Source organism: Tachypleus tridentatus, chromosome 7 (assembly GCF_004210375.1).
Source record: "Tachypleus tridentatus isolate NWPU-2018 chromosome 7, ASM421037v1, whole genome shotgun sequence".
Lineage (NCBI taxonomy): Eukaryota > Metazoa > Arthropoda > Merostomata > Xiphosura > Limulidae > Tachypleus > Tachypleus tridentatus.
In genome coordinates, this window is record NC_134831.1 from 57,623,121 (window position 1) to 57,645,810 (window position 22,690).

Below are 22,690 nucleotides of genomic sequence, written 5' to 3' on the forward strand. Positions count from 1 at the left end.
CCATTTCTATAGACTTCCCTTGCCATTCACCCCCAAACATTTTCAATGGGGCTCAGTTCGGTCGAACACGCTGGATGGTCCAAAAGAATTACGTTATTCGCCATGAAAAAGTCCTTTGTCCTGCGGGCATTGTGGATTGCAGCGTTGTCCTGCTGAAAGATCTAGTCATTTCCACACAAGCGAGAGCATTCAGTCAATAAGGATGGTCTCTCCAACATGCCAATGTAGCCAGCTGCTGTTTGACGTCCTGCATAACTTGAAGCTCCATTGTTCTATGGAAGGAGAAAGCACCCCAGACCATGATGGAACCTCCTCCACTGTGTCGTGTAGATGGGATATCCTTATCGTGCCAGTAACGTTAGAAGCCATATGGACCATCCAGGTTAATTTTTTTCTCATCAGAAAACAAAACCTTTGTCCACTTTACTACGTCCCATGTTCAGTACTTCTCAGCAAAGTTTATCCATGCTGTTTCGTGGTGTGAAAGGAGGCGTGGCCTTTGAAGACGTTTATGGTTTTTAAAGCTTTTCTCTCGTAGATGCCATCTTATTGTTCTTAAGCTGCATTATGCGTCCGTAAGGGCCTTAATCTGGTGTGACGATCTGCTGTTGTCTTGTCGGACAACCCGTCGATTTCTCCTGCTCAACGCCGGTGAAATTTTCTTAGGCCGACCACTTGAAATTCTCGTTCCATATCCCTCAGGTTCTTTTAAGAAATTTGCAACAGCAGATTTACTACGCCCAATCTCACCAGCGATAGCACGTTGAGATAGACCTTGCTTTTGTTGCTGGACAATTTTGCCACGTTCAAATTCTGTCAACTTTTTAGCCTTCGCCATGTTTCTACCCAATGTAACACAAAAGATGTCAGTCGGAGATACTGACAACGCTAATGGTTGAACACAAATGAGTAAATTTCGTTACGTGTTTACCGATTAACGCTTCGTTTCAGTATGGTCTTAAACTTTTGACCAAATAGTATTTAGGCTAATTTCATAGTGTTCACTATTTTCCTATTAAATGCTAAAAAAGTATTTTATTTTTATTTTCCCTTTTCTTATTTTTATCTTTCAAAGCTCCACTCAAACAAGTGGTTGAATTTAACAGCGCAAAATGCATATTTTTTCTTTATGTTCATTGGCCTTAAGAGTTTGGTCAGCAGTGTATTTCATAGTTCTATGAAAAAAAATATGTTATGTTTTATATCCAATCTTTCAGCTGCATAAACGTTAATATAAACATAAAAAGAAAGCAATATTTTGTTGTTTATTTTTCTTGAATATTGCCTAATTCCATTAAAGAGTTTTACTAGCCTATGAATCTGTTGTCTGTTTGGCAAGAAAGCTAACAATTGCTTGATTTTCTTTGGATAATAAATTCAGGCTTAGGCACAAATTATTTTTTAGTGATATTTCATTTCATTCTTGATTGGAGAAATTTATTTATTAAAATAAAGGATTTTTGTCCTGCATTATAATGATAATACATATACATAGCAAGTGGTAGATTTTAAATTAAAGTTATTCCTTATGCAATGCATAGTTAAATAATCAACTGAAAGATCCAACGGTTCAGGTATGGTATACAGGCACACCATGCATTTTCGACCTTCTAATTTTAGTCCAAAAATTTTTTTTATTCTAGATCTATACGGTTTTTACATAATATATATATTCAATAAACTCGTTAAGTTGATTTTGATCTATGAGAGTTGTAGATGTAAAACAGCATTTTCTGCAAGAACGTCAACAACATCACTAGTGCCCACTGATATGTCAGGTGATATCTCGCGATTACAGTCTCCTCTATACGAAAATGTGATTGCTAATGGACTGAATCTATCTATGAAATTTTTGGATGATGTATCGCGCTGTTAGCACAGATCTTCATCAGGTCAAACAGTTTTATTTTTGTTTATCAGTGGCAGTTATTTATGTTATAGAAAACCAAGGTTGCTCATAATTAGAAAATTTCTCTTTACTCGCATGTGGCTTAGATGATGTATCAGAAGTATCTGTGAAAAACAAACAGGATCACTGGGTCCACAAAACGGTAATGAGATCAAAATATCCGATACCCAAATGTCTGATGTGAGAAAAAACGGGAATACTCCAGGCAAAACTAGAAATATAATCCTTTTTAGAAAATTTGTATTTAATTATACTCACATAACAGATAGAATACTTCAATCTGGCTGCTCAAAGTAGCACTTCCTCATTAAAGCAAAAAGATCATTCCCAAGAAGTAACACAGTTCAAACAAAAACCATAATCTTCATTTCATGAAAGTGTAAAATACTGAAAGCCAAATTACATCATAAACCAAAGCTTCACACCAACCATACATCTACAATAGCTCAGCAAACTCAAATATTAGCCAAAGAAGACAAAGTCACAAATGACCGAGAAACACAAAATCCATCAATAGAAAAGAAACTAGTAAAAGGCCAGTAAACACAGACATCAGCCAATAAAAACCAAAGCACAGACATATATACAGAAAATCCATCTACATTTGACCATCGTACACAGACAAAAGCACCTGATACATGTAGATCCTAGTCAATACATCTATAGATTCAGGACTTGATGTCTTTGACCACGATAAAAAGTTAGTGGTTATGCATCAGATTACGCCAATAGTAAATGCCTCTGATGACTACCAAGAAGATTCCAAGGGTAGTCAGAAGCTAGCTCCTCTTAGAACGTTTCATTCCTGCAGGTACACCAAACAATAAATCTGAGAATGCTTCAACCAGCCAAGTTAAGTTTAACTTTTCCTTTGGTTTCATAAATTATCTTTTGTAGTACTTCATACGTAATTTGTGCATTTTCTTGTTAAAAATGTATTTTTGTCCCAGCGTGAGTTATAAATCTTTGACTTCCTTTTATAACAAGTCATATCATTGGTCAAATTTTTCAGTCTATTCAGACTTTATCGGGTATTATCACGACGGTAGTTGTGGGCTTAATGGATAAAACAAAGTAGGATTGAGAACGATATGAATAAGCTTTAGGAAAAAATTCTAGTTGAAACATATTGTAATGTTATCTTAGTTGATCTGGAGTTCAAATTATACAAACGCAATGTTTGTGATCTCGTAATTATCTCCCTGGCAGGTAAAATAATGGACTCCAAATGGTTAACCACTGGGGCAGTGATGAGTCTTTTTTTGAGCCACAAGATAACCAGGAATTGATCACTTGGACAAGACTTACAGTTGTTAAGGGCCTACAATGCATTGTTTGCATTGTTAGTGACATTCAGTCAAGTGATGACCGAAAAACCGTAAAGGAGATGTTCTGGACATGATCAGTTTCCAATATGGGAGGCAACTTAGATTCAAGGCTACAGCAGAAGATGACTTAGACCATTTCCTGTAATGTTTCAGGCAGGTAAGAACATGGAACAGTTGGACTCCAGATCATGTTTATAATTACTGGTTTTCAGGTTTATACAGTCTGATCCTAAGCTTTATCAAACATTTAAATAATTGCAACCCTTGAATTGTAAACAGTTATTATCGATTTGTATCTGAAATTTGATCTGGTGGAAAATAGAGCAATCCATTGGTCTGAATGTTTATGTAGGTGATTTGTTGCATGTGTATGTTGACACGTGTCATGCAGTGACTTCGACGGATTACAATGATATCCTGTAAACGAGTTTGTTACATGCATATTTTTGTCTCTTATAAATATAATTTTTGGATAACTACTCCAATACTGCTTATCATTGTTGGCTCTCACAAAGTTTATGCATACTTCGGATAGACTAAGGAATATGAGCAAGTATCCTTGCACCTGAAGTGTGCTTTAGTAGTAGCTTAACAGTTGATGTATTCCTAACAACATTTGTTTGTGATTCCTACTTAGATTATAATGTCAGTGGTAATGGAATCCGAGCAGCGTTGTCATAGTAGTAGGGTGGACTAGAATGTACAGAAACAAACATATTTCATAAGCTCATAGCTGTTAAGTGAAAGTACTATATGCCAAAGAAAGAACTGCTTGCAGTTACTAACTTTGTAAACCCCTATTAACACTACTTGTATGGTACAAATTTCACATTACAAGTGTTCTATGTAACATTATAATTATTGACGAACTTATAAAACCCCAAAAGAGATACTACGCCATATACAGTCATGTGAAAAATGTTAGGACACCCTATGAAAGCATGTCCATTTGTGTAACATTTTGGAAATATAGATATTTAATCTCAATTTCAACAATACTGAGAGATTATAGGAATATAACTAAACATTTAAAACTGAAGAAAAGACTAAGATCTTCTGTAAATGTAATTCTACACAAATGCATATTTTAACTGAGGAAAAGTGAGGACACCCTACCCCCTAATAGCTAGTGTTATCTGCTTTGGCTGAAATAACTGCAGTGAGACGCTTCTTGTAGCCATCTACCAGTCTCTGACATCGGTCTGAAGAAAGTTTGCCCCACTCCTCAATGCAGAATTCTTTCAGCTGTGAGATGTTTGAGGGGTTTCTTGCAGGTACAGCCCGTTTCAAGGCATCCAACAGCATCTCAAAGGGATTAAGATCTGGGCTTTGACTCGGCCATTCCGTGATTCTCCATTTCTTAGTTTTCAGCCAGTCCTTGGTGGATTTACTGGTATGTTTTGGGTCATTGTCGTGTTGCAGGGTCCAGTTCCGCTTCAGCTTTAATTTTCGTACAGATGATTTCACATGATTCTCAAGCACCCTCTGATACACAGTAGAATTCATGGTGGATTCTGTGATTGTCAGCTGTCCAGGTTCTGCTGCAGCAAAGCAGCCCCAAACCATGACACTTCCACTTCCATCCTTCACAGTTGGTATGGGGTTCTGTTCTTGCGATGCTGTATTTGGTTTACGCCAAACATGTCCTCTGTTCTGGTGTCCAAATAATTCAATTTTGGACTCATTTATCCAAAGAACATTATTCCAGAAATCCTGGTCTTTGTCTACATTCCCTCTGGCAAACTTCAGTCTGGCCTTGATGTTTCTCTTAGAGAGCAAAGGTTTCCTCCTTGCACACTTCCTATCCAAGTTGAACTTGTGCAATCTCTTTCTGATTGTAGAGGCATGCACTTTCACATCAACAGTAGCTAGAGCCTGCTGTAGGTCCCGTGATGACATGTTAGGGTGTTTGGAGACCTCTTTTAGCATCTTGCGGTCTGCACTCGGGGTGAACTTGCTTGGATAACCAGACCTGGGCATGTTGGCAGTTGTTTTGAAAGCCCTCCACTTGTTGACTATTTTCCGAACAGTGGAATGGCTGGTTTCAAAATCTTTTGGGATCTTTTTAAATCCCTTACCAGACACATAAGCTGCTACAATTTTCTTTTTAAAGACCTCAGACAGCTCTTTTGCTCTCACCATGGTGCTCACTCTCACTTCGACAGTCAGGAGCATACCAAACTAAATGTCTGAGGTTTAAATAGAGCAAGCCTCATTCAAAATGCTGAGTTACGATCTTCTAATCACGTGCACCTGGTGTGATACACCTGTGAGTGAGTTGAGCCATTTTAAGTGGGAATAAATGTGAGTGTGTCCTAACGTTTTCCTCAGTTAGAATATGCATTTTTGTAGAATTACATTTAGAGAAGATCTTGAAAAGTTTTTTCTTCAGTTTTAATTGTTTAGTTATATTCCTATAATCTCTCAGTATTGTTAAATTGAGATTAAATATATATATATATCAAAAAATGTTACAAAAATACACAGGCTTTCATAGGGTGTCCTAACTTTTTCACATGACTATAACAGTGTTCCAGGAGGAGAATATACATTATTACAAGGTTCACAATATAGAAATACAGATGGATTGTCTTGCCATACAATGAGGCCATGTGTATTCATTAAATGTCCAGAACTTGAAAACCTTGTGAAGGTTGAGACTAGTTTTGCCATAGTGATGAAAAGCCTTACAGTAAGATATTCCGCTAGTAAATTGATGCCATGATTAACCGTTTTTGAATTCTGGGAATTGCAACTGGAAGACCTTGCTGTTCAGCTCGATGAAGTACAACTAGCTCAAACTGAAGAACGTAAACGTAATGCATGTAACCTATGGCACAGTACGGCTGGTTATAAGTGTAGAAAGGTGTGTTGTACCACTATTCTCACAACGGTTTTATGGTTCTCAACCTGTTTTAGAGTTAGTAGTCCTCAGTTATTTGAGGCGTGACAGTTTCTTGGTTTTGCACGAGACTGGCGTGTAGCAAGTTGTCATTCCTACTTGTGCTAATATTTTATGGGTATTCGGTTGGCTTCACTTAGCCAACATCCAATTGGTTTCAGAACTGTATGGTGTACCACCCAGAGAAAATATCAGTCTAAATAATGTAAATTTTAACAGAAAAGTATTGGTTCTCCCCTAGAGAATAACCCTGTGAGAAGTTTTACTCTCTATACATATGATGTGTGATCGCCCCTTCAGATATAGAACGAGGTCATCTGTGTATACTAATGATACTGCTTCATAAAGTAAACCAATAAGCAGCTAAAGCATTGACTAGCAACTGGATAGCGTGACTCATAGCAACTAATTTGATTCACATAGATCAAAAAGCTGACTTTAACAGCCAACTTTTTTCTATGTCACGTAAAGAATTATGTTTTATTAAGTGGCACACTTTATCTCAATAACAACGGGAAAGTGTTGTTTTCTTTTCTTGTTCCCACTACTCAGAAAAGATTTGTTATGCGCAGGTTAAGTTTTACTGAGTATGATTTGTATTGAATGTTTAAAGATGTGCTTTAGAAGAAATTATTATGTTTTACTGTTTGTTTGGAATTAAGCACAAAGCCACACAAAGGGCTATATGTATTCTACCTGCTACGGGTATCGAAACCCAGTTTTCAGCGGTGGGAGTTCGCAGACATACCGCTGTGCTCCTGGGGGTAATATTTCACTGTCTCCTGTGGATAACTATAGAAAAAGACTTTTTTTCTCATTAAATTGTATGTAATACAAGAAATATATACGTCAGAGTATTATTTCAATATACACTTTAATATTTCTATTAAAGTATACACAAGAGGAGATTAAAATGCTAATGTTTTTAGTTCAAATGATAGTGTACACATTTTCGTTTCCTTGAGCAACTTGATAGCGTTTTAAACAGTGTATGTATGTTTCCGTTTCTATGAGCGGTGTGATTGGTAGTGCTGTAATTTGCAATGCTTTAGAAAGTGTACATGTGTTTCCGTTTCTATGAGCGGTGTGATAGTATTGTTATAATTTACAATGTTTTAGAAAGTGTACGCGTGTTTCCGTTTCTATGAGCGGTGTGACAGTATTGTTATAATTTACAATGTTTTAGAAAGTGTACGCGTGTTTCCGTTTCTATGAGCGGTGTGACAGTATTGTTATAATTTACAATGTTTTAGAAAGTGTACGCGTGTTTCCGTTTCTATGAGCGGTGTGACAGTATTGTTATAATTTACAATGTTTTAGAAAGTGTACGCGTGTTTCCGTTTCTATGAGCGGTGTGACAGTATTGTTATAATTTACAATGTTTTAGAAAGTGTACGCGTGTTTCCGTTTCTATGAGCGGTGTGACAGTATTGTTATAATTTACAATGTTTTAGAAAGTGTACGCGTGTTTCCGTTTCTATGAGCGGTGTGACAGTATTGTTATAATTTACAATGTTTTAGAAAGTGTACGCGTGTTTCCGTTTCTATGAGCGGTGTGACAGTATTGTTATAATTTACAATGTTTTAGAAAGTGTACGCGTGTTTCCGTTTCTATGAGCGGTGTGACAGTATTGTTATAATTTACAATGTTTTAGAAAGTGTACGCGTGTTTCCGTTTCTATGAGCAGTGTAATGAACATTCCTGTAACTTGGAGAGTTTCAAAAGTACGCTTGAATCCTCCTAAAACATAATTTTGGTTTGGTCACTTTACACCTCAGTTTGTGTGTTTGATTGTGAACGGTAAAGTTGTATTTTAATAATTTTATTGTTATTTTTTAAAGAAAACACAAATTGCGTCTATCTAATTGCATTATATAGCTATTCTTTAACTTGTTAAATGAAATCACTTTAAATACACACCTGTTGGTAAAAAAAGTTGGTAGAAAAATACGACATAAATTTCTTGATTTTAAAATCTGTAGCTACTTTTCAAACTTTATACACCCAGTTTAAACCAACATAAATGTTTTTAGATGTTTTCGTTATAATCAGTCTTTGGTAAGGAGTTTACTGGTGATTTTTCTTTAATTGCGCGGGATTTTGTAGTTAGAATCCACCAGTGAAAGCGTTAAGAGAAAAGAAAAACACCATGCGTTACCGTCACTAATAATTTTTAAGTTCCATAACTGAAACTTCTGTTGGTATCCATTAAACTTGTTATTGACTAGTTACTGCAAATCTCAAACGGAAAACTAAATGTCAAATATCGAAGTGTTCCCGACAAACGACTATTTGAGCATTACCAAAACTAATGTTTGGTTTGAACTTTGCACAAAGCTACCCGAGGACTATCTGCGCTAGTCGTTCCTAATTTAGCAGTGTAAGACTAGAGAGAAGGCAGCTCGTCATCACCACCCACCGCCAACTTCTAGGATATTCCTTTACCAATGAATAGTGGGATTGACCGTAATATTATAACGCCCTCACGGCTGAAAGGGCAAGCATGTTTGGTGTAACAGGGATGCGAACCCGCGACCCTCGGATTACGAGTCTGGTGTCTTAACCACCTGGCCATGCCGGGCCGGAAAACAAAGATCATTGTTACTTGACTTTTATGTTAAAGGGTGAATACGAAAATAAGAACACCAAATACAAATAATGGTTTATGTATATAGTTAAAAAAAGATCAGGTCGTTTCGGTATTGTCTTTGTGAATATAAAACTTTATTTCAGAAGAGCTATTCAGAATGCCTTTTCCTTTTAAAGACATGGCTAGGTCCTAAAAAACTGCAAGTCACTAGTTGTTTCCATGACAACGGACTTTTACCAAAGAGAAAAATACTCGAAGGTGTTTGCTGGACTAAACCTTCGATGGCACTCGCTTGGAAGAAATAGCTGTGCATGCAAGATAAAACGAGTTGCTTTACCTAATTATGTCCACTTCTTTAGTAGTTCGACCCAAGAGACTGCTCTGTTCTATAAACTATTATCTGTGGTTGGTTCAGTTCTGGAAGAATTGCTACTTAAAGATTACTTTGTTCTAGTTGGTGGTGAAGGAATGACTGCATCTCAATTTTTTTTTATGTTTTATTGCGGAGAAATACACTCACCATGGGATCTTGTTCTGGTGAGTTACTTAATTAATTAGGACGATTAACAACATAATTTGGTCTTCTTGTTGTCGTTGGAGAATAGCCTGAAAAATAAAACTTTTCTGATAGGTTGGGTTATGTTTGGAGAATACTTAACACTTGGTGTTATTTTGTTGAGAAATATTATAGTGCAGGAGAAATTAGAGTGTCTAATTTTGAACCTAATAAAGAATAGTTTCAAAATCAGAGTTTAAATTGACAGACTAGCTGATTATGAAAGGGGGTTAGTTTCAGATTCTGAATTTAAACTGGCAGATTAAATGATTGCAAAAACAAGAAATTCAGTACGAATGTTTTAGTTCTTAGACCAGACACTTCAGAATTTGATAATATTATGTTGAAATAATCGACGTGTTACTTATACTTATTAAGATAGTTAGTATTTCTTGTCTATAATATTTTTACTCAGATAAATTAGGACGTTTGGAGAGTCCCGGTTCCATCTTTCCTTAACCACAGAGAAGAAGGACAATGAGACATATCATGGGACAAAATCTGATATTAAAATAACAGATGGCATTAGATTAAGGAAAGCTAACGAGATTTACGTAGGCCTGAACCACTGCTAACGTTAGCTTGTGTTTAAAGACAAGCGATAAAACAGATGAATATTTCCAAAACAAAACAAATTTTGATCAGTCTGGTTTAACCTTCTTTTCTTTTCTGTGATACTTAGATTATATTATTTATATTAGACTACACCAATTAAATAGGCGTATAAAACAATATTAAATGCCCTTTTTATAATTTTTTGCAGGAACCTGCTGTTAACTATGAACCTCCGGATTCACATTTCGTGCACTTTAACCATTTGATCACGCCTGATCTTATTTTTTTAGGCTTTAGTCAGCTGAAGTGTTAACGCTTGTCATTAAAGCTTTGTTCAAGTGAAACAATAAACATTTCGAAATAATTATTTCTTCATTCAACAAACGTTTTCAGACTTGACGTGTAAAAACAACTGAGTGACTCTTCATCAACTGACTCTTAGAAACACTTCCAGTTGTCGTTCAAACATTGTTCCGCGAAAATGCTAAAAGCGGTTTGTTCCATGTTTACACTGACTTTTACAAACCCTGGTAGTTATGTTTGAAAATCAATTTTTCTTGAAACTAGACTGCTGACAGTCAAACGCTGTTGAGTTTCACTGTATGACTGACGAGACCGACAAAAGTATTCTTAGAACAAACGCATGTTCTTTCTATTGTGGCTCCCTCTAAAGGCATACTTCGAGATTAAATACATTTTAAGAAGTGTGAGAATTCAATTTTGAATTAAAATTTCTAATTTATATTTCCTTAACTAATATATTGTTTATTTTACAAAATCAGGTTTGAAAGTAAATATGTGGAGGGATTAAGCTTGATTAATAGCAATTATTGCTACTTTCTACTGGAACAAAAAGTAATGTATATTGAATACTAAAATTTTTATCATAAACTTATAAAATATTCAGCATCGCATAGTTAAAATAAACACGTCTGCAAACGTTTGAGTCCGGTGGCTCATCAGTAAATCGGATGGGTTATAAAATCGGATGTCAATACCAGTTTCTGTAACTTTGTATTTAGCAGTAAAACAAACTATACATTTCGTACATTTAGCGGTTTGCTGAACCATACACTGGATGTAACGTTACAGTTAAAGTTTATCACAAAAAATGAACAAATTATTCACTCTAAACGTAATACTGCCTTAGAAATTGCTTTACAGAAACAACAAGTGTAAGATTTTTAGTCCTTATGAAAGAAAAATGAATCATGTCCCACAAAAAGAGTAAACATTAAAAAATATAAAATTCATTATAGAAAAGCGAAACTACAAAGCTAAGAATAACCGCTATTTAAATTATGATCCAGTGAATCAAGCAATATAACTAACTAACTAGATAGATTTTTTTTATAAATATGCATTGGAAAAGCCAAAGTATACTTTTAACCTAAGAAATTTTCCAGATATCTGTTCATGTCTGGCTAATGAGCCTCTTAAGTTTCAGCCATACATATGATAGTTCTCACTTTTTTAAATTTAAAGTTGTTTAAAACCACATTGAATAATAACGCCATTTTGTGTTTATGTCTGATGAATAACTTTTGTGTGAATTTTACGAAATTCATGCAATTTTTCACACAATTACATTTTCAATGCAATGTATTCACAAGCAATTAAATGTGTGAGGCGTTTAAACTTAAAGAATAATTAATTTTGTGCTTATAATTTCTAGTTTCTAGTCCGTAAATACTTGTTTCCTTTTATTTTATAGAAACTGCTGAGATAAAAACGTATAAAGATAAAGTGAACAGAAGAATATAACAATAGAAAACAAAACAAGTGTATTATATATTTATAACCATGGACAAAACAAGGAAAGTAACTGGAATATTCTTCAAAAGAGATCATTTACTTTTTAATTGTCGAGCCGATCTGTTTTGTTTGTTTTTTAATTTCGCCCAAAACTACACGAGGGCTATCTGCGCTAGCCGTCCCTAATTTAGTAGTGTAAGATTAGAGGAAAGGCAACTAGTCAATCACCACCCACCACCAGCTCTTGGGCAACTCTTTTCCAACGAATAGTGGGGCTGACCGTAGAGCCGATTTGTAACCGGTAATTCTCTCGTGGTGTTTTGGTCTTTTAATGATGTTCCGTGTTGTCTATTTATTTTGATAAAATTTATTAGTTTTAATACATTTTTATTTCACCCTCATGCAATAAAAATAACTTTCAAAATTATTTTATTAACGATTATTCTCTCTGGCACAGCGGTATGTCTACGGACATATACTACTAGAAATCGGGTTTCGACACCCCGTGGTTGGCAGAGCACTGATAGCGTTTTGTATAGCTTTGTGCTTAATAAGGAACAATACTCATTAGTGCTGTTTTTAATAACACATTCGTTAACATCAAATGTGGATTGCGAGAATTAAAAAGTAGATAAATATATACATATTTATCTATAGGGCCCGGCATGACCAGGTGGGTTAAGGCGTGTGACTCATAATCTGAGGGTTACGGGTTTGCATCCCCGTCGTACCAAACATGCTCGCATTTTCAGCCATGGGGGCGTTATAATGTGACATTCAATCCCACTATTCTTTGGTTAAAGAGAAGCCCAAGAGTTGGCGGTGGGTGGTGATGACTAGCTGTTTACCCTCTAGTCTTACACTGCTAAATTAGGGACGGCTAGCGCAGATAGCCTTCGAGTAGCTTTGCGCGAAATTCAAAAATAAACAAACAAATATTTATCTATTTAACCAATTGTGTAACTTTTCGCTGAACAACAAACAATTAAACGAGCTCCATTTAATTTAATTAAACTAATATCAGATTTTTAGTGAATTTACTGGGCATGTTTACATAATTATATCATTTACCAACATTAACTGAGATTCTAAAATTATCAATTTTTCACTGTGGTATCCCCAAAGTATATCTGAAAATTCGATTAGTGTTTCCATATACTGAAATCTACTCCATAATTGCAGTTTGAAATCTATTTGACGTTTTTGGAAAGTTGCAGTGTTAAGCACAGAAACCTGATGGAGTGATAGAACAATAGGCTTATCTCTGTGGCAAGAGACATGTCTGGCTGCAGATGTTATATTTTTATTTATTTTTTCTGCATTTATCTTAATAAGCCTATTACTGACTTCATATCAGTGGGGTGAAAACATAACGTTTGGCATTTATGATCTGTCTGTTTGTTTTGAATTTCGCTATACGAAGACTATCTACGCTAGCCGTCCTTAAGTTAACAGTGTAAAACTAGAGGGAAGGTAGTTAGTCATCACAACCCACCGCCAACTCTTGAGCGACTCTTTTACCAACGAATAATGGGATTGGCCGTCACGTTATAACGCCAATACGACTGAAAGGGCGAGCATGTTTGGTCGAACTGTGACCCTCATATTGTCAGTCGAGCACGCTAACAATCTTGCCATGCTGGGCCTTTTTTTTTTGTCTGCTACACGTCACTACCCAAGAGGCTTTTCAGTTTAATGACGGGACTCGTAAGTCTACCGAAGATACTACTTTATATGCATTACGAAAAAAAATCAATGTACGATGGTATAAGTTCTTTGTGAAATATCTTTATCATAGAATTGGTAGACTCTATATGTAGAGATGGTCAAGGTACTGAATAGGCGTAATACAAATACTCATGTTAAAACATCAACAATGGCAGAGAATTTTATTTTAAAATATATGTTTACCACTAATTTTCATTTGATTCCCTTCCCAACAAGTCTCAAACCAAGAAAAGAAACCATCACTAAAATACCAAACAAAAAAGTGATCAACCCACCAAATTGTTCATCTTTCTTCTTCTTGTTCAAATCCAGATCACCCTACAACTTCTTTATCACTTACGCAAGTTTAAACCTAAATCCACTTTATGTCATTGCTTAGTCGTAATAACTAGTATTAAAAAAAATCCATAGTTCTAGTGTAGAAAATGTTATTATTACCTCTTGAAGTGGCCCGGCATGGCCAGGTGGTTAAGGCACTCGACTAGTAATCCGAAGGTCGCGGGTTTGAATTTCCGTTACACCAAACATGCTCGCCCTTTCAGCCTTAGGAGTGTTATAATGTTACGGTCAATCTCACTATTCGTTTACTAAAATAGTAGCCCAAGATTTTGGCGGTGAGTGGTGATGACTAACTGCCTTCCCTCTAGTTTTACACTGTTAAATTAAGGACGGCTAGCATAGATAGTCCTCGTGTAACTTTGCGCGAAATTCAAAAACAAACAAACAAACAAAACCTCTTGAAGTTACCTTTCATACGCAAATATCACCAAATTTAAAAAATTATAAGTACAAAAGGAAACAAATTACCAGCCAAAAATAGATGAGCATTAGGTGTCTGTAAAATATATAATATTCAATGCTTTGTACATTATGCAATTGGTGTCTTTAGGAAGTTAAGCCCTATATTATGTATGAAGTAAAAGAGTAGAAAAATCAATAATATGAACTTTTGTTACACAGATGTGTAGAACACATTAACTTCCAGTTAGAGGAAAAAATCACCAAAAATGAATGAAAATATTTTGTAAATATAAGACGATTTCGGAATGACAGTGACAAAAATAATTCAAACAAGAATAAATGGATGAGACAGTTATACATAGATCATCCCTAAATGACTTTTAACATTAAATGTATTGTGTATGAGTGCGTAAGTATACAATTAAACTGGTTCTTTTCTACTGAGCCGACATCTGGACCATGTAGAGAAAAGAAGAAGGAATGTTCATTAGAAGGAAATGAGAATGCTGAGATGGTTGGTGGGGGGTTTCGCTGGAAGGAAATAGAACAAATAAGGAAACTAAGAAAATGGCGGGAGTTGTGGAATCGAGGAAAAGGCAAGTAAAGCGAGGCTGAGGAGATTCGGTCACGTGAAGAGAACAAAATCAATAAGGAGAGTATTAGAGCTGCCAGTAGGAGAGCAAGAGAAGATCAGTAAAGCATATAAACATAAGATTAGATCAGACATCAAGGAGAAAAGAACTGCAAAACACCTGGCAATGAAGAAAGGTGGTTGGAAAAACGAAATACATGTGAAGGACGATGACCTCTTCTAAAGAGAAAAACCAAAGAATAATCATTGGGGTCAGGATTATTTTACACTAGATTATCAATGTAACAAAAATTATTCACTGCTTTCAAAGAGGGAAGACAATTGCTGATGATGTCAGAGATATGGGTAACCTAACTTATGTAGCCATTATGTCTGTTTATGTTTCTGTTCATTACAAATAACAGTTGCCCTGTGATCGTATTTCGCCATTTCTTTATTTGCTTACTTCATTATTAGACTAACAAACTATTTTGGAGGTATTAGTAACATGTAAATATTACGTTTGTACTATAAACTTTGTTGATGTTTAAGCAAAAGTTATACAATAAGCAGCTGCTCGCCTTCCGCACATATCAAAACACAATTTTTAAAGTATAAGTCAGGCCCGACATGGCCAGGTGGTTAGGGCACTCGACACGCAATCTGAGGATCGCGGGTTTGAATCCCCTTCACACTAAACATATTCGCTCTTTCAGACGTGGGGCGTTATTATGTGACAGTCAATACCATGTTTCGTTGATAAAAGACTAGCTCAAGAATATCAAACACATTGCTTTGTAATATTTACAACACTCTTATTTTAGATGGTTCTCAAAATGTTCAGGTTTGTGTATTGGTGTTTGTTTACTTTTCATTTTTGAAGCACAAACTCAGGATTCTTATTTAAAACAAAAAAAACCCTAGCAACAGAAATTAACATTTTTAACATTTAGCCATTAACACAAATTATGTGACTGTTTTGTTTTTTGTGAAACAATTGAAAATTATTTGATGTTATTTTCGGTGTTTGTCAATTTGAAGGGAAGAAAACATTGACGAATCTATGTAGGCGGAGGGCGAGTCGAGACATGAGAAGAGTAATACATATTTATATGCGCGAAACTCTGCTTGGACATATTACGGACCCATAATTTTTTACATTAATTATTATGCAAACCATGGACATCAGTTACACATAATCACAAGTTCACGTACCACAGTTTAACAATCAGTGTCTTATATGTTTAGACGCTAAACAAAAACTTAAATTTCACAGACAACTCTTTATTTGTTAGGTCTCAAACAAAATTTTGTGTTTTAAATTAATATAGAATACTGTGAAATTGTTATAATCAGAAAAAAAAATCGAAATCGTAAATGGCAGCAGAATAGAAAATCAGTCGATGGAATTCTGGGAAGTATTTAGCTGTGTAAGAACAAGAGGCAGTAACTTCCTTCTGTTCTTTAATCTCCATTTTTAACTTGACTTACAGAACAATGTGATACAAGTATAACATTGTAGCTATGACTTACAGAACAATGTGATACAAGTGTAACATTGTAGTTATGACTTACAGAATAGTGATACAAGTATAACATTGTAGCTATGACTTACAGAACAATGTGATACAAGTATAATATTGTAGCTGTGACTTACAGAACAATGTGATACAAGTATAACATTGTAGCTATGACTTACAGAACAATGTGATACAAGTATAACATTGTAGCTATGACTTACAGAATAGTGATACAAGTATAACATTGTAGCTATGACTTGCAAAACAATGTGATACAAGTATAATATTGTAGCTATGACTTACAGAACAATGTGATACAAGTATAATATTGTAGCTATGACTACAATTTCACATGTGAGAACTGAGATAATATTTTCAAGTTCAAGGCACGATAAAGCTCATGAACGTGAAAGTCGTACTGAACTCCCGTTGAAAAGCTCCTCCAGGACGCCGTACTTCTTTACATTCCATACAGGTGGAAATACATATGGGAAGTAAGGAAGCAGGGGGCTCGGAAAGGAGTGTAATGCGTACAGTTTGAACAGCCATTCTTTTGTCGGTGAGACAGACTGTTGCCAGTGTAGTTATGTTGAGTCGTCCATCGCTATCCTAAGAAAAGTGCCACGTTCAAAGTTTTGTTTTCTCTCTCATTTGTATTTTGACTTCTGTGATAATTGCGCATTTTTAAATTAAATTTGTTTGTTTCGAATTAAGCACAAAGCTACATAATAGGATATATGTGCTCTGTCTACCATGGGTATCGAAACCTGGTTTCCAGCGGTATAATTCCGCAGATGTACCGCTGTGCCACGGGGGGGGGCTTTTTTATTAATCACATGTAACAGTTTTCTAATTACAGTTACTTTGACTGAATACTTTAGCTGGAAATCATTGACTCTTTTAGTTAAATTTGGAATATTTTTCATGATTTTGGATGTTGTCATTTTTTTCATTACTTTGACTCTTCTGAATTTTTTCATAATTTTTATTTTTGTAGCTGACTTATTTTCGTTATGTTGGCTGTTAATTGCAGTTTGTGTAATTTTGGTTATTGTAGGTGACTTTGTCTTCTCTGATTATGGCTGGTTTGGCTGTTGTAGCTACATCCGTCTTCTCTGATTACAGCTATTTTGTTCTCTTGATTTTGGCTGTAGTGGTAGATACATCTGGATTCTCTGACTGCAGTTGGCTTGCTTACGTGATTTTGAATCTTGTGGATATAGCCATCTTCTCCGATTAAAAGTGGTTTATCCTCGTTATTAATTATTGCAATTTCAAATAGTCTAAAACTGATTAACTTGTAATTTAGATTTACAAGTTAAATAAATGTCGATATGTATCCATTTTATAATACTTGCCAACAAGATTGATACAAACAGTTCCCTTTTTAATATAAAAAAATATTTTGATATACAAACAACACTACAAGCTACAAAACGGTTATTACAAATAGTGACACCCCTTCAGTGGCACAGTGGTATGTCTGCGGACTCATACTGCTAGAAACCGTGTTTCGATACCCGTGGTGAGCAGAGCACTTATAGCACTTTGTGTGGCTTTGTGCGTAATAACAAACAACAACAAATACTAATCTATGTACAAAGTTCTTACACACAATATCAGGTTTTCTTTCTGATCTGGAACTTCCTTGTTACGTTATCGAGAGTTTACGATGTGCGAGTTAATTTCGAGTTGATGTAGGTACGATACACTTAACAGAGAGATAGCTAGCTCTAGGTTATTTATTCGTCGCTTATCACACGTGGAGTTTCGACTCTGAGGTTATATAATGTCTTCGTAAAGCTACTAATGTCCTATATGAATCAGCTGAAGTTAAATGATTTGTAATATTTGAAATTTATAAACGTTCCTGGTCAAATAACTAAAGTTATCGATTAATAAGTGTTAATCACAGTTATAGGTTCCGAAGTTTATAGTATACCAACTATAGTAAACCAATAATATATACTGTCTCTTGGCATGTCGCGTTAATTATATTTATAGGCGTGAGGAGAGTTTCTACAAACCTCAATTTATGCAATAATATAGACGATACACAAGTGTTTACGTACATGCATATATTGTTGATTCTTACAGTCGAGAATCTTCTACAATTTTATTGAATAGGCTGGAATTTCGCAATATAGATTTAACAATATAAATTATGTACATACCTAAATATTTAAATTCAACTTAAACAAACAGCGATATTAAAATACATGTATGTTAGTAATTCCGTCACATCGTGAGGTCGGTGGTTGTGGTAACCACATCTGACTTCTCTGTCTGCAGTTAATTTGTTTGCTGGCTGTTGTCATTTAATATTGTTCCTCTGCTTGTATCTGATAGTTGTTACTGATATAACGAAGCTTTTTAAGTGTTAAAACTAGACTTGTTTGTTATTTATCACTGTATTTGTGTTTCGTACTCAGCACTTTTTACTTTATAGTAGATCAGTTTCTGAAGGCCTGGCATTGCTAGGTGATTAAGGCATTCGACTCCTAAGCTGAGGGTTGCGGGTTCGAATCCCCCGCACTAAACATTGACGCCATTTCAGCCGTGGAGGCGGTCTCATGTGACTGTCAATCCCGCTATTAATTGGTGAAAGAGTAGCCCAAGAGCTTGCGGTTATGACTACTGTAGTTGCTTTTCTTCTAGTCTTACACTGCTAAATTAGGGACTGCTATTGTAGGTAGCTATCGTGTAGCTTTGCACAACATTCAAACCAGTTTCTGGAAGTATTTTTTTATTTTGTTTGATTACAAAGTTAGCTGTATTGTCATATAACATGACTTCCAACTAAAACAAGGAATTTAATTTAGTAAATATCGTTAAAGCGGTTTTTAAACAATTAAAACTACGACGTTGTTAATCATACAGTGCTCTAAGATTGCACGCTCTGACAGACTGGAACGTCACAGTCTCGAATGCTTAGAAAAACTTTTGTATTACAAAGCAGTTCACAATATTTAATTTAATCACTCAAAGGGTCCTCCATATCTCAGTACAAAATAATCTAATTATTTACTTATAAGTTTCAGTTCATACGTTAGCGGTATACTAAATAACATTAAATCTCAAAATTTCTATGTTTACTGCAAGCCGACAAAACCAGATAATGAGATTGAACACCTAGAAGAACGTCTGTAATAAATTATTTTTACTTTCACACTAAATTTCGTAAAATAATCATGTTTAACATAAATATGTTCTTGCAATATGCTAAAGCGTAAACTTTTGAAAGCTCTGATTTTGGTGGGAACGAATATGAAAGAAACAACAAAAAACTAAGTAACTGAATTATATCACACATCCTATACATATCAGTATTATTTGCTGTGTAAGATAAAAATGAACTCCATAATGACTCATCATTACAAACAGTATAACTTGAATTATGAACCTGAAAAGTGTCTGAAGTAATAATTAGAAGTGCTTTTCTTTTTCTTTTCTTCTCAAAAGTAATTTTATGAATTGTTTCTTCGGGAGTTCGTTGGTGACTTATAGGCCAACATGTAAAGATCAAATTTCTCTAAAGCTCGGTTAATCTGGTAGAACGTTGAAACATATGGAACCAAACCTACCTTTTTGCAGGAGAGGCGAAATAGGAGAGATCGTGAAGTTTCTACATTTCTTGTCGCATTGAGTTGTAAATTGTGCTTCAAGTGTTCCTCCGTTGAAATGGTTCACCGTTGTGAGAATGGTCGTCTGTACAAAGCTAAGTGTTCGGAAAGTGATCATGTTACGTGTATGAAAGAGCTTCAGACAGAAATATTTCGACTCCGGATGTTTGTCATCACAGTAACGTTCCTGTGTCTGGCGCGATTGATAAGTAGACGCTATGTGGATTTAACTAGCTAGCAATTAAATATAAAAGTAAATTATATTACAGAATTGAGAAAAAACAAGAAATGACTGTACTGGCGAAACCATGGCTGAGTATAAATGATGTATTTGTGAAACGTACAAATGTCTTGTTTCTACTCAGTTCCGTAAATATGGAGTTATATCAAGTACCGATGTTTTCAAGTATTTATTACAAAAAAAATAATTATATTTAATCGGCTTTACGTACTAATGAATATATAAACATGATTTACGTATAATATTTGGTCTGTTTTAAATAACAAATCATTGTTAAATTAAATAATATTATGAAAATTGATACTTCTCGCTTTGTCAGATATTTTTCAATTAAACAGATTTTATGAATAAAAATAAGGCTTAAACATTCACAAAAGGTAAAATATCTTGAATCTAGTTTGCCATATTTACGTAAAACTCACCATACATAAAAGGTTTCCTATTTGAAAACTTTCCTTCTAAAGCACATTTCATTTTGATCTGTTAGGCTTAAATCAGACATTATGATGATTTCCTATGATTCTTTCGTCCAGTCAATTCAAATTTTATGATTGGCTACTATGTGATCATCAGCCAGGACAAATGCCAACTGAATGTTGAAGTCAGGCAACTTTCACGTTATGTTTAAGAGACTCGAGCAACGCTAATAATCGTTGGTAGTAACGAAAATGTAGAAATTTTCCGCATCGTAGTCTTTCTGTTTGAGCCCTGTCCTTATAAGGACTCTGGAAGAAAGAAGAGACATCATTGTGGCTGCTTTTGGCTATTTGATGTTCTATAAATATCTACATGAGTGAGGGAACTGTGCTCACGATCCTCCACCATATTAGTACGAAAGACTCAGACTATGTAAGTCGTAGACGAACTTAAGTAATGATACTCTGGGGGGGGGTCTGTGGCGGAGTGGATTTTCTTTCCTTCTTATTATTTTTCTCTCTTACAGTTCACGCAAAAAATACTGTTGTGAAGGAGTGTGGTCATACAAGATACAGAACATCCTGCACTGTTACCTTAAGGCTTAGAAAGAAAGTGCTTTATTACCCTTTCATGTGCCGTTTATAATAAAAGTAATAGTAGTACTCCGCCGGAATTTTCCCCTTTCCTGTGAATGTATAGAAAATAATGGAATGGGTAACATTATATATGTCTTATGATTCCCCTCCTCATACACACACACCGACACCCATTTCACCAATGAGTAGAGGTTAGCAGTTGTAATTGTTGTTCACATCACGCGACAGCCGCTAAGTATGTTTATAAATCACATCATATAGCTTCCTTCAGTTAACCAGAGATACGTTTTAAGAGAACAAGAAACCTACATTGAAACGTTTTGCAATATTTATTTGACTGCCTCAAGAAAAATTTTTGCCTGAAATAGGGATCTCCTTCTTAACATATGTCAAGAAGTATCAACATATATAGAAAAACTTATTTTTAAGAGATTAAACTCATTGATATTGAAGGTTGTGTTTAACCTAAATACAAATATTTTTTCATTAGATGAAAAAGTTTGCTCTTCACCTACGTTCATAGAGTCCTACAAAGAATAAGAACCATGTTTATGGCTCGTGTCCAATAAGTTACACGTAAGGGACCTTGTTCATGTAACCAAAAGCTTCAACATTACGAAAAGAGATTCACATAATCGGGTTTTATTTTTTTACTTTTAAGCAGAACCCTTCACAGAGTGGAAGAACCTTTGTTTTGGACCCTTGACCAAAGAGCTTTACCCAGAAGAACATTATTCTTAGTCGCTTATAACGAACTCACTCTGCATTAAAAAAAAAACATTACATTTTTAATAGTAAAAATATTTCTATATCAAAGCATGATATATAATGTGATAGCTTGCGTACTCCTTCCTATCCTTGAGTTTTTGCTTAAAAACGTGCGCGGAAACACGGAGAAAGATACTTCATGAAAACGAAACATACTATAGGTTTAAAACAGATACGATTTCCTCGATACATCCTGTGGTTTATTCAATAAAGTCGAAATACTATCACTTTTTGTAAGCTCGCTTGGTTTGGACATAACTATCAAAAATCTTAAGGACGAACAAAGCTAACAAAGGGACGAAAATGAACAACAGTTGTATGTTTTAATTTTAGCTGTAGCTCTTATCCAAAACAACCATTTTCTGAATAATATGTCCATTAATATACATACATATATTCATTTTATGCTATATTTTTTATTCTGTAGGTATTCTAAATTTGTAATATACGGCAGAAAGCGTTAATAACAATAAGTTTTACTTTTCTTTTTTCTTTGTTTAATGAAAAAAATAAAAGAACAGTCACGTGACTTCTTGAACTATCTTGTAATATGCTGAAAGCTGTCACTGATCAATAATTTTTCCATTTATATTTTATTTCCATCAATTACTATTTTCATTTAAATTACAAATTTCACTTAAACGTATGACGAATTTCACATTTTAAATACTAGAGTAAAAATATTGTTATGATTAAATTTTTATTCTGCAAGTGTGAAAAATTGGAAGGCGTGTAGAAATCTTCATTCTTAATATGTCAGACTGTTTGGATGTATTGAACTGACAATCAAAAAGTATAATTGCGCATAAAAATATGAAAGTGTCAGAGGCATGTTCATTATTTTGTTAGTAAATTAGCATGTGATGAATTCAATATTATATATTTATTT

General features: G+C 34.8%; 1 protein-coding gene and 1 long non-coding RNA gene across 5 annotated transcripts in view; one reads left to right on the plus strand and one right to left on the minus strand.

Moving 5' to 3' along the window:
* The window catches only part of LOC143255736 (uncharacterized), a 59,911-nt gene extending 38,639 nt beyond the window's left edge, over positions 1-21,272 (minus strand). For 3 of the 4 annotated variants that reach the window (XR_013030809.1, XR_013030808.1, XR_013030807.1), the window contains exons 1-2: positions 20,443-21,272; positions 19,741-20,013 (exon numbers count right to left, since the gene is read on the minus strand). This is a non-coding gene — a long non-coding RNA (uncharacterized LOC143255736). The remainder of the gene's footprint in view (positions 1-19,740; positions 20,014-20,442) is intronic. The other variant, XR_013030810.1, reaches the window with a different exon arrangement.
* Positions 8,950-10,646, plus strand: LOC143254898 (uncharacterized). Its single transcript, XM_076509809.1, has 2 exons — positions 8,950-9,267; positions 10,050-10,646. Exons 1-2 carry the CDS (start codon positions 8,950-8,952, stop codon positions 10,152-10,154), a joined length of 423 nt encoding a protein of 140 aa, XP_076365924.1. The 3' UTR covers positions 10,155-10,646.
* Positions 21,273-22,690: the final 1,418 nt, after the last annotated feature.